At 39.8% G+C, this 12,906-nt stretch overlaps 1 protein-coding gene across 1 annotated transcript in view; it reads left to right on the top strand.

Moving 5' to 3' along the window:
- The window catches only part of LOC143292711 (uncharacterized), a 32,081-nt gene extending 19,503 nt beyond the window's left edge, over positions 1-12,578 (top strand). The window contains exons 9-10 of the mRNA XM_076603230.1: positions 7,694-7,821; positions 9,184-12,578. Of these exons, the coding sequence (XP_076459345.1) occupies positions 7,694-7,821; positions 9,184-9,351 (296 nt within the window). The 3' untranslated portion in view covers positions 9,352-12,578. The remainder of the gene's footprint in view (positions 1-7,693; positions 7,822-9,183) is intronic.
- Positions 12,579-12,906: the final 328 nt, after the last annotated feature.

Here is a 12,906-nt window from a genome sequence, read left to right as displayed (position 1 = left end):
TTCCTGGCAAAATTCTGTAGAAAAATCCACTTCGATAGGAAAAACAAATAAAACTGCACGCAGGAAAACATTATAAAAAAAAAATGGGTGACGCAGTAATGTAGCAACGGGCTCTCCTTGGGGAGAGCAGCCTGAATTTCACACAGGGAAATCTGTTGAGACAAAAAGAGAAATACAATACAATACAATACAATACAATACAATAATACTATGCTGAAAATGAATGTGTTATTACCGAGAGTGGATAGACTTCAGAATCTGAAAAAGAATCGTGATCAAAAAACTGAAAAGCTGAAAATCGATGGGCAGTGGTAAAAGTGTATGTATGTACAGACACAATGTCATTGGGTTTTTTTTAAATCACATAACTGAATACCTGAATACAAAAGCAACATTATTCATGGAAGTACAACTACATCCTGAAACGTAAAATGAAAATTTGCCAAAATAAAGTGACTGGTCTTTCTCAGCTAGCTTCACAAAACAAGGCACTAAATACATATGCTATAGCAAAGTGCATTCCAAAGGAAAATTAAGAACTGATACTTCTTACGCAAATGTTATTGGGTTTTAAAAAGAACTCGGATCTTTCCATTGACTTTCGTTATCATTCTTTGATAATCACATCAAGAATTATTAATTCTTACTCCTCCCTTTTCTAGTTTTTCAAAGCCAGAAGTGGCACTGCATTAATGATTCATGAACATTACTTGATGGTACCTAGGGGTGTTCTGTTGTTGTGCTTGTCTAACTGCTGCAGGTCTTTCTTCATAGCTGAACATTATTTATCAAGACCTCCTCTTCTTCGCTATGTTACATGCCTTAAACATGTATGGAACTGGATAAGTCTTGTGCTACAACTGAAGAGTGGCCAAAATTAATTGTCAGCAATGTAGAGTTACTTCCCTTACACCATAACCAGACAACCGGACAACTTGACTGTTGCATTAACTGTAACTTGGAATTAAACGAAAGTTCCTATAATGTACACTTTCATAATGGGGTCTTTGAAGAAACCATGAGGGCGCATCCTAAGTTGTACCCAAATTTTTATTCACATCACAAAACATGTGTAGCCGGGTTGGCTACGATCTTCGTTGGGCCAGCTTAGCAGACGATTTTTGTGACTCGCCGAAGGTTACCAAGGAAGTTGTAAATCGGTCACAAGTTATCTCCCTTTACAGGGAACCGTATGATGATTTTCATCAATTTGTTAAATTATAAACACTTCCTTATAGATGAGATTATAGTTTTGTGTTATGGAACTTCAGAACGATCATACTTCTCAACTGTAATGATATCATTTGGCCAGAAAGCCTATAACTTTTTAAAACTAATATTTATGTGAATGAGTTTTGGCGCGATCTTCGAAATCCACTCAGTTGAAACATACAAAATACCTTCGTTTTCTATAAATCGATATAGTTGCCGTGGAATTTAGAATGTGCATTAAAATGTAAATGATTAAGCCTTCTTCTCGTGTACTGCTTTCCGTGTACACCTAAGTTATAGGCATGCGATGGTACGAAATGTCTGACGGCATTTCAGCGCCACAAAACTATCTCTTCTTCAAGCCATTGGAATTCGTCAGTGCCGATTTGAGCAAAATACGTTTTTACAATACCTACACATTTTTATATCGTGTCTTGCAGATGTTTGCATTTCTGTTATCAATCTGATTAGTATCGTGCATGTATAATTGTGTTGTAGTTGGTTTAAACGAAGTATTTCATTGTCGATCACAAGTGCCAAAAGCACCGCCAAGCGGTGCCGACACGGGAGCTATCCGCTGAGTTTTCTCTTGAATTTTTACATAAAAAATCTTTACTCTAGAAGCAGATTTTATAGATGATTTTTATATAGTTGGAAATTCAGGATGTTCAGTTACTTAATTGTTACAATTATATTACATATCGCGACGTATTAATTGTTGTAATGTACAAAAATGATACATGAACTCGTTAAAAGCTCGTTCATTCAGTGACTCTTTTTATTTACAGTTTTTAACTACATTATTTTTGTAGAAAATGGTTTAGCTTAAGAAAATGCTCGTCTCTTGTAGTTTTGTGTGATATATAATATGTCTATGTTAGTTCCCCGAGCCGAAAGTCAGAAGCCGCTAAATTTGGTCAAACAAACACAAGCTTGGCCCCTCAAGGCTCGCGGAGGGCCGGTTTCGTGAGTCGCTTCGCGGCGCTGGCTTTGCGGTTCGGCGGAACAGAATATAAGGAGTGAGCGAGTGCCAGACATAGAGAGAACTCTCCTGGTCTGGAAGAATGAAAGAATAAAAGAAGAAAACCAGCGCACTGCCTTCCCGAGTCTACCTTGCCTGGCTGCGGCTCTCTTCTGCAAACACCTTCTACCTGTCTTCACCTTCTCCAACACCACCTTACCACCCCGTCACAACTGGCGCTTGCGAGCAGGATTAGGAGAAGACAGAGAGAAGAGAGTGCAGCAGGTACTTCAAGTCCACGCAGACTGAGTAACGTCGCCCATCAACATGGCCCAATCCGACTTCCTGCCCAAACTCCCGACATTCTCCGGTGAGGAAACCGGCAGGGAAGTTGATGACTTCATCTGGGAGGCCCGTATGATCCTCCATCTGCAGCCCCTGGATGACGCGACAGCCTCTCTCTGGCTGATCTCAGCCCTTGCAGGCAGAGCTCGCCAGCAGATTGTCAGGCTGCCGGCGACAGAAGTGGACACGCCAGCCAAAATCCTAACACTACTCGAGGAGAACTGGGGAGAGCAGCGTGACACCACAGACCTTGCCACTGCCTTCTTCACTAGGCAGCAGCAGTCCAAGGAGACGATTGCAGTGTACGCGTCCCATCTTCGGTACCTCTGGACCAAGGTCAACAAGGCTGAAGATGGGATGATGCAGGTGCCAGCGACCATTCTCCGCGACGCCTTCGCCAGAGGTCTTCAGCCAGCTGCACTCAGGCGCGATGTCAGGCGCTTCATCAGAGACCACCCTGACACCACCTTCGAGGCGGCGAAGAAGGAGGCCCAGCGATGGCTGAGGGAGGACAGCGACGCTGACGACAGTCACAACGCCACTGTTGCCTGCCTACAGGCCCAGCTGGCTACATTGACGGCTGAAGTCAACAGTTTGCGACAACAGCAGCAGCAGTTCCCCATGCCAGCACACCGCCCACATCCTCCAGGACCAGCACATCATCCTCGCCGCTGTGCTGCTGACCGGGCCCCAGACCCTCCACACTGTGTCTGGTGTCAGCGGTCTGGCCACACTGAAGACCAGTGCCGGCACAAGCAGCGCTATATGAAGAATGCCAGGCGACAGAAAGCTGACCACCAGACTCCAATGGCAGTCAACAACCAGTGTGTTGTCATCAAACACACTGAGCAATCTGGGTCCATGCCAGCTGCTCCAGCTCCAAACCAGCGACGCAGGAGACGCCGACGCAGACGGAAGCGCCACAGCACCACACCTGATCCTGTGATCCCACAGGTGTCACCTTCACCTTTACTCAGCCTCACACAGCTGAGAGGCAGCCAACGACCACCGCCTGCTGTCACGCCGACTGACCCATCCCAACGGTCCTGCCATGTCAACAAAGTGTCAGACTCTGACACTGACACTGACACTGACAGTGGGGTGTGGCTGTTCAGTCCCATGCCAGGGCCCAGGACATCAGCCCAGCAGGCAGCACCAGAGCCGCCTCCACTACCACCAGCTCCCACCCCTAGGCGATCTCTACGCCTGACGACGAAGCCAGTAACATGGTACACATCTGGTGTTCCTTACGTTGGTCAGTGACTTTGCTTAGTTGCTGTCTCACTTGAAATTTGAGGAGACAAGATAGGTTAATGATGGACAATGTGTGGGACTGATTGTTCTCTTGGTTTTTTTTTTGTGTTTTTTTTTGTCATTGAGCAGTTGAAATTTTTCAAAGATTGACTTTTCCCCCCAAGCAAAGCTGTTGAATGCTCACTCATTTTGTTTGATCAAAGATTGATTTTTCCCCCAAGCAAAGCTGTTGAATGCTCACTCATTTTTGGTTGATAATTGCATCAAATTGTATTGTTGAAATTGTCCACTGAATTGCAAATATGTTTTATTGGTGCTAATGAGTTGGTCAAAAAGAAGAGAGAGACAGAGAAAAAATGACTCAGAGGGAACGTTTGTTAAAAAATGACAACTCCTTTCTAGTCTTCGTTGGGCCCGCGCTTCAGGTACTTCATCTTGAGGAATTTTGTTTCAGGTTCTCTCTAGTCAATACGGATGTGAAGCTGATGAAAAGGAATTATATGTTTATACAACTATTTTCCCACAGTCAGTGTATAACATGCCGATATACATTTCAGACAATTAACATTGTTGGGGCTTATTTTGTTATATTGGGAACACTGTTAATACAACAGCTCCCCTTATAACCTGTACTGGTTTTGGCTTTGGGGGTTTGCATTTTAAATAACGCCCCTCAAGAGCATTTGACTAGAGTCTACCCACTGGATTGCCGTGTGCATTTTAAGTATATACTGAACTTTAAGGGCTACATTTAAAATGATGCCCCTTTAAGAATTCAGTGTGGGCAAACCGTTTTGCCCTGACGTGGGTTATACATTTTGTGAAAATCTGACTCTGAGGGTTCACGCTCAAGATAACGTTCCTCGAGGGTTACTGATTATTGTTTGAGATTTTAATGGATTTTGCATTTTTCCGATTTTTGGAACTCAGTGTCTTGGGATTTGCACTTAAGATAATGTTTTGTGTGTTCGTTGGTTTGAATGGATGTATTAGTGCATGATTTAGGCCCCCTTTTATGTAGTCATGAAAAGTGCCAGCGAGGACGCTGGTTGTAACAGAGTAGGGGGGGATGTAGCCGGGTTGGCTACGATCTTCGTTGGGCCAGCTTAGCAGACGATTTTTGTGACTCGCCGAAGGTTACCAAGGAAGTTGTAAATCGGTCACAAGTTATCTCCCTTTACAGGGAACCGTATGATGATTTTCATCAATTTGTTAAATTATAAACACTTCCTTATAGATGAGATTATAGTTTTGTGTTATGGAACTTCAGAACGATCATACTTCTCAACTGTAATGATATCATTTGGCCAGAAAGCCTATAACTTTTTAAAACTAATATTTATGTGAATGAGTTTTGGCGCGATCTTCGAAATCCACTCAGTTGAAACATACAAAATACCTTCGTTTTCTATAAATCGATATAGTTGCCGTGGAATTTAGAATGTGCATTAAAATGTAAATGATTAAGCCTTCTTCTCGTGTACTGCTTTCCGTGTACACCTAAGTTATAGGCATGCGATGGTACGAAATGTCTGACGGCATTTCAGCGCCACAAAACTATCTCTTCTTCAAGCCATTGGAATTCGTCAGTGCCGATTTGAGCAAAATACGTTTTTACAATACCTACACATTTTTATATCGTGTCTTGCAGATGTTTGCATTTCTGTTATCAATCTGATTAGTATCGTGCATGTATAATTGTGTTGTAGTTGGTTTAAACGAAGTATTTCATTGTCGATCACAAGTGCCAAAAGCACCGCCAAGCGGTGCCGACACGGGAGCTATCCGCTGAGTTTTCTCTTGAATTTTTACATAAAAAATCTTTACTCTAGAAGCAGATTTTATAGATGATTTTTATATAGTTGGAAATTCAGGATGTTCAGTTACTTAATTGTTACAATTATATTACATATCGCGACGTATTAATTGTTGTAATGTACAAAAATGATACATGAACTCGTTAAAAGCTCGTTCATTCAGTGACTCTTTTTATTTACAGTTTTTAACTACATTATTTTTGTAGAAAATGGTTTAGCTTAAGAAAATGCTCGTCTCTTGTAGTTTTGTGTGATATATAATATGTCTATGTTAGTTCCCCGAGCCGAAAGTCAGAAGCCGCTAAATTTGGTCAAACAAACACAAGCTTGGCCCCTCAAGGCTCGCGGAGGGCCGGTTTCGTGAGTCGCTTCGCGGCGCTGGCTTTGCGGTTCGGCGGAACAGAATATAAGGAGTGAGCGAGTGCCAGACATAGAGAGAACTCTCCTGGTCTGGAAGAATGAAAGAATAAAAGAAGAAAACCAGCGCACTGCCTTCCCGAGTCTACCTTGCCTGGCTGCGGCTCTCTTCTGCAAACACCTTCTACCTGTCTTCACCTTCTCCAACACCACCTTACCACCCCGTCACACATGAATTGCGGTTTAGTTGGGTTTTTGTTTTGTGTTGTGTGGGGTGTTTTTTCTTGTAACTGTCTAGGAGTGTAATGTTTTTCTTCACTGTAAGTCCAGGTCAGTAACCCGTGTCCACTCTCTTTCATGGTTGGAAAAAGGAAAAGTTATCTACGGACTGATACTTATTCATGTTTTGGGTGGATAAGGATCTTTCAGGCATTACAGCAATTTATTAGTGGCCTGTTAGTGAGGCAAATAAGTTCTCCTGTTGCTTGTGGGCTTAGTCATCATAACAAACAAAGCAAAAGCAGAGGAGCAGATTCTGGCAAAATTATGTTGAGTAAAATACATCATTGACTGATACATTGATACATGTGTTTACAAATAAACATAATATTGATTGATGCATTGATATGTATATTTATGTGTGTTTACAAATAAACACAACATTTGATTGATTCATTGGTATGCATATTTACATATAATCACAACTTCGAAAGATACATTGACACAGATATTTTTACAAATATTGTGTATATTGATGCATGTTTTCAAAGAAACACAACAAGTGATTGATGCATTGATATGTGTATTTACATATAATCACAACTTTGAATGATGCAATGACATATTTATTTTTTTACAAATACAAATCACTTTGATTGATACATTGATATGTATACTTACAGATACATGCAGCTTTGATTGATACATTGATGACCTATGTTATATACAGTTGGAGAGAAAAAGAAGTAGAGCTTACACAGCATTGCAACAACATTACTCTTCTGGAGCCAGTAGCATTGCTCGGATGGATAAGCCTAGTATGGTCGTAACCCGCTACTAACTGTGTGCGGTATGGAACTGACCAGTGGCATAGTTCGGTCAACGTAGGCATTTAGTCATGTAAGAAAGTTAGAACCAAGCAATGCAACTGGCACCTGGAGAGATTGAGTGGACTGAATTTCACACAGAAAAGTTGATACTCATATACTTATATAGCTCCTGCCTTTGATGAGCTCCTACCTTTGATGAGAGACCAAACTCTAAACGCTTTCTGAACGCAGAGTCATTTGCTTGACAGGATGCCTACTTGACTGCCAACTGACTGCTGCCTTCAGTTGCTCATCATTCGTTTCTTGTGTCATTCAGTCCAGCTTTCCAGTCACACACACACACACACACACACACACACACACACACACACACACACATATATTACAGTGGAGTTTTGCCAGGGACAACCTTTTTGGTGCCCTGTGGGTTCTTTTATGTGCACTAAGTGCACGCCTGCACTTATCATCTCAACTGTATAACTAGCATCCTGAGTGCCGCTCAAGGCCTAGTGGAGGGGGAAGAAAATACTGACTGGTGTGAGAATCGAACCTGTGCGCTCAGATTTTTCTTGCTTCCTTGGTGGACATGTTACCACTAAGTTGCCACTACACTCCGCTGATATTTCATTTGCAATCTTTTTTTTTTTTTTCTTCTTTTTTTTTTTTCTTTTTTTTTAATGTCATTCCTTTGATTAAAGCTGTGGCAGATCTGGGGACAGAGACTGTGCTGACAGTGGATGTGGCCAGCGTACAGACAAATATCCTCATGCTGCAGACCACTCGAAAGGATATCTCCGCAGACCAAGTTTGTGAGAGGCTTGCTCAGGTATGCCATCCTGTTGTGTTTTTTTTGGGGGGTTTGTGTGTTTTTTTTGTGGTTGTTGTTGTTTTTTGTTTGTTTGTTTGTCTTTTATTGATTTGTTCACAATAAGGGCCAGAAACAGCAGCTTAAGAATGAATGTGAAGAAAAACATTTTAAACTATGCTTTGTATGATGTCAAACTTGAGTGAATGTTGCTTTCTTTAATGTGTTGCCTGTTTAATTGTTTTTTCTTTTCATCTGTCATTTTTGCTATGCTTGTAGTTGTATTTTGTTTTTTTCCTTTGTGTTTTCATTATATTTTCATATTGCATCTTTTTTTTTTCTTTTTTTTCAAGTTCTTAGTATGCCTGTACTTTGAGTCAGTTTCTTTCCTCATGCTTTATTTTTATGTTATTCTCATACATTGTGTCGTTTTGGTTTTTTTCTTTTTGTATGTTATCATTGTTATTCTTATACGTTGTGTCATTTTCTTTTTCTTTTTCAGTGTTTTTTTTCATTTTTGTTGTCATACATTGTGTCATTTTTTTTTCTTCTTTTTTTTTTGTATGTTCTCATTATTATTCTTATACATTGTGTCATTTTAGGTTTTTTCATTTTCAGTGTTTTTTGTATTTTTGTTCACATACATTGTGTCGTTTTGCGTTTTTTTCTTTTTGTATGTTCTTATTATTATTCTTATACATTGTGTTATTTTGTTTTTTCTTTCTTAGTGTTTTCAGTTTTGTTCTCATACATTGTGTCTTTTTATTTTCCTTTATCATATTCTCTGTGTTATTCTGGTACATTTTGGTGAGGGTTTCTTCTTTCCTTTTCCTCTGTATTCTCATCATTATTAATATACATTGCACCATTTTTTTCCCCTTTCCCTTCATGTACATAGCGTCATTCTCACCTGCAGTGTAAGTCACAGGATCGTGTACAGCTACATCAGTGAGAGCTGATACATGTAATGAGGAAAAAGGTTTTGCTGACTTAATTTTTTTTTTTTTTAAACTGAATTACTAGTAACATATGTTGTTGTTGTTGTTTTTAAGAGGTAGACAGACAACTTTTCAGAGGAGACACCATTTTTTTTTTACCCTCAAAGTGATGCCACCAGGAAACACCACTTAAGAGTTGGGTTGAACAACCTGTTGGCCAACAGCCTTTGCTCAGGGTTGAGGTCTTGTAAAAAAAAAATTTTTAAATAAAAAAAAAAATTAGATAATAATAAAAACCGAGTTCACAAGGCTTTGCATCTGAACAAGTCTTCAATCTTGTCGTTTTGGATGCGCTCACCAGTATATGAATGTATTTTAGGGGGGAATATCACTGGGAATCACAGAATGCATACATGTGTGACTTGACGCATCTCTTGTTGTCCAGGTGACTGAAGCAGAGCTGCAGGAGCTGGGTGAACCAATCACAGTCTTGACAGGGCCTTTCTCCAAGACCACCCTTCGACTGGTGACCTATTACAGCATCACAGATGAGGATGTGGAGAAATCCATTCGAAAAATTCAGTATGTTCTCAAAGAAATGGCTTCCCTTTAAAGAGCCACTGATTTTTAAAAGACGTATGCGTTGTGTCTTGAGCTTTTCGTTTTCACGTACGTTCTTGTTGGCAAAAAGACAAATTCACATCAGTTTTTCTTCATCACTTGAATAAAGACACGGATAGACTATGAATACAGCTATGATTTTTGCACCAGAACATTTTTTTTCATATTAACCAAAATTTGACACTAAAAATCTGCACTTGTGCAAGTTTCAGAAAATAACCGTGCTATATATGAATATGAAATTTATGCTGTTAGTCAAGGGGAAAGGGGCAGAGCAATCCAACGTCTTGCCCATTCTATTTTTAACATCTGTCGTCAGTCAGTAGTGAACACACAGGCAGTGACAGTAATCCTGTCGTCCAGGTCTCAGGGCATCTGGCCATGATGTTGTGGAATTTCTCTGCGAATTCACCCATCTGAGAAAGGGAATGAATGTGTGTGTTTGTGTGTGTGAGAGAGAGAGAGAGAAACAGCGGCAGACTGGAAGATTGAGAACATGCATTAAATCAGATATAAAAATGTATCATTCAACTTTTCTCATTGAGTAATCAGATCACAATCTATAATCAGAGTCAAAAAACAAAACAAAACAAAACAAACAAACAAAAATAGAGAAAGAAAATCACACGGTTGATTTAAAGTAGGTACTTGGAATGGGATAAGTTCAGATGAGCTGACTTCAGCATACTAGACCAACTTTTCATGTTGAATAATCAGTCATCTCATAATCTGTAATCTGTGACAAAAAGAAGAAAAGTAGATACAAAAATCAGTTTGCCTGTGTCGTCTAAACATTTTTCAGCAATAGTGTTTGTATTTTATGGAACCTGTTCATTAATGGTGATTACATCATTTGTAGTTGCTTTGGAGCTTAACTGATTGAACAAAGCTCCATTTGCTAGTGTTTTACATTTTGGGTAACAAAAGTATTAATTCTGTCTCATTCTGAGTTTACTGTTTTGTGTCACACACACATACAGTGTGGTGTCATGCATCCAGCCAGTACTCTCAGTATTTTTCCTGCAAAGTATAATTTACTATAATTATTTGCAAACTTTGTCTCACTGTGCATTCCTGGAGAATTTCACACATTGAAGATTTGTGTATGCAGTTGTTTTTCTTTTTTTGTGTGTGTGTATTCACAGGATGCATGTCTCCTTCTCAGGTGAATGGTGTGTTATCAGTGGACTGGATACACACAATGTCAAGTGTGGGGAAGTATTACTGTAAACTATCTTTTAAGCACCCACCCCTGATTTGCACAGATTTCACCCTAACATTGGGGGTGGGCGTTTACTGGGTACTTTTTATTTGTATTTCTTTTTATCACAACAGATTTCTCTGTGTGAAATTCGGGCTGCTCTCCTCAGGGAGAGCGCGTCGCTACACTACAGCGCCAGCAATTTTTTTGTATTTTTTCTTGCATGCAGTTTTATTTGTTTTTCCTATCGAAGTGGACTTTTCTACAGAATTTTGCCAGGAACAACCCTTTTGTTGCCGTGGGTTCTTTTACGTCCGCTAGGTGCATGCTGCAGACGGGACCTCGGTTTATCGTCTCATCCGAATGACTAGCGTCCAGACCACCATTCAAGGTCTAGTGGAGGGGGAGAAAATATCAGCGGCTGAGCCATGATTCGAACCAGCGCGCTCAGATTCTCTCGCTTCCTAGGCGGACGCGTTACCTCTGGGCCATCACTCCACATGCGGGATCCCATTCCCTAACTGAGTTTCACCATACATGGAGATGCCAGCTGTTACGAGTTTGCCATGTTTTGTTATGCTCAATCGCAGCTTGTTCCGACGTTACGCCAACATCAAAATTGTTCCGACGAGTTCATTTTTGACTACATAGCACGGTCACATGCTTTCCTGTCGTAACATTACCCAGACGCTCTAGATCCATCAATCACGAGGCCAGGGCAGTCACTACTAACCTTGGTCTCTCGTGATGATGCTTAGCTAATTGCATGCGTGTTTACATTGAAATGGCATTGAGTGGAGCTGACCAGTCAGCTTAATTGTAGCAGTTACACTGTTCTGCAGGTCAGCTCGAGCGTTATTATGCCTTGTAGATGAAATGTGCGTTTGCTGATGTGGCTCGGAGTGTGAGTGTTCCTACCAAATCCAAACTGTTTCTACCAAATTTCCTGGTTGTTCCGACAAACAACTGACAGGGGTTGGCATCTCTCCAGACAGCACTGTCTGGGCAGGGAGTGAGAACAGAACGGCCACCTGAAACAAGACACTGCATCATGGAGTAACAGTATGCTCTCACTTGGTTTTCCAGTTATTGACATGTCATGCACATGCTTTATTCTTTATCTCTCAGTCTCAATTTGCACTGCTTTGTAAACGATCTCGGTCATTAATAAAAAAAAAATAAATAAAAAAATGTTAAAAAAGTAAAGAAAACTGAACTGGTATTAGTTCATGATTATTTTCTTCCCTTCATTTCAAAGTGGAGGGTGGGCATTTACAAGGTATTTTACCCAATGCACGGTGTTTTATTTAAGCTAAAATGGGTTCTAGGCATTTTACCAGGTAATGGGCGTTTACCAGGTACTTTATGGTATATGTTTTTGTCTTCTATGTTGATTACTTAGTAAGTGCACAAAGATTTTCATGTTCACATATCACTGCTTTTTTTTTTTTTTTTTTTTTGGTTAGCTAGTTAATTATCTGGTCATTTACCTATTTGTTTATCCATTTATTTATTCATTTATCTGTTTATTGGTCTATTCATTCATTTATCTATTTTGTCAACTACATATTGCACATGGTTGTCTCCTACCATACATAATTGTGTTGGGTTTTTTTGTTGGTTTGTTGTTTTTTGTGGGGAGAGTGAGTGGTGTGTGGGACCAGGGGAAAAATGGGGGGGGTGGGGGGGGGGGAGCAAGAATTATTAAAGGTGTATGCAGTTATTATGTATTGTGTTTTAATTATTAGATGTTACCTCCTCAACCTTGGCCTTTACAATTAAGTTCATTCAGCTAGTCCGATTTCGGTCTGTTTTTAAAGAATGTTACCCAGTTTAATCATGGAGTCAAAACCATAATGCATGTGTGCGGTGAATTATTTTTATTGTTTAGAAATGTTGTTTTATGAATGTGTACATACATGTAAATGAAGTGTACTTACATGTCATATGTCTTCTGCATTGTTGTGCTATTCCAGAGACAATTTTTCTGTTTTGTGGACAATAAAAGTGCTTGTATTTGTATTGTCTGATGTGCTCTGTGGTCAGAGTGGTTTAAGGGATGGCAGATTTAAGTATTTCCACCCATGCTACTTATATAATCAGTGCTGCAGTAAACATTGTTAAAAAAAACAAGAAGAAAGAAAGAAAGAAAAGAAGCATAACATACATGGATAATAAACTAATTTTGTCATTTACACAGAATTCATCTCTTTCTCTTCCAGGATTTTTTTTTTTTTTTTTTTTTTTAATTAGACACAATTATAATTATGTAATTTGAATCTCTTTTTCTCTATCCCTCACTCTCTTTCTCTTTCGTTCTCTTGCAGTTTTGTCAATTTTTAGAAA

Source organism: Babylonia areolata, chromosome 18 (genome assembly GCF_041734735.1).
Source record: "Babylonia areolata isolate BAREFJ2019XMU chromosome 18, ASM4173473v1, whole genome shotgun sequence".
Classification (NCBI taxonomy): Eukaryota; Metazoa; Mollusca; class Gastropoda; order Neogastropoda; family Buccinidae; genus Babylonia; species Babylonia areolata.
This window is presented reverse-complemented; position numbering and strand designations above follow the sequence as displayed.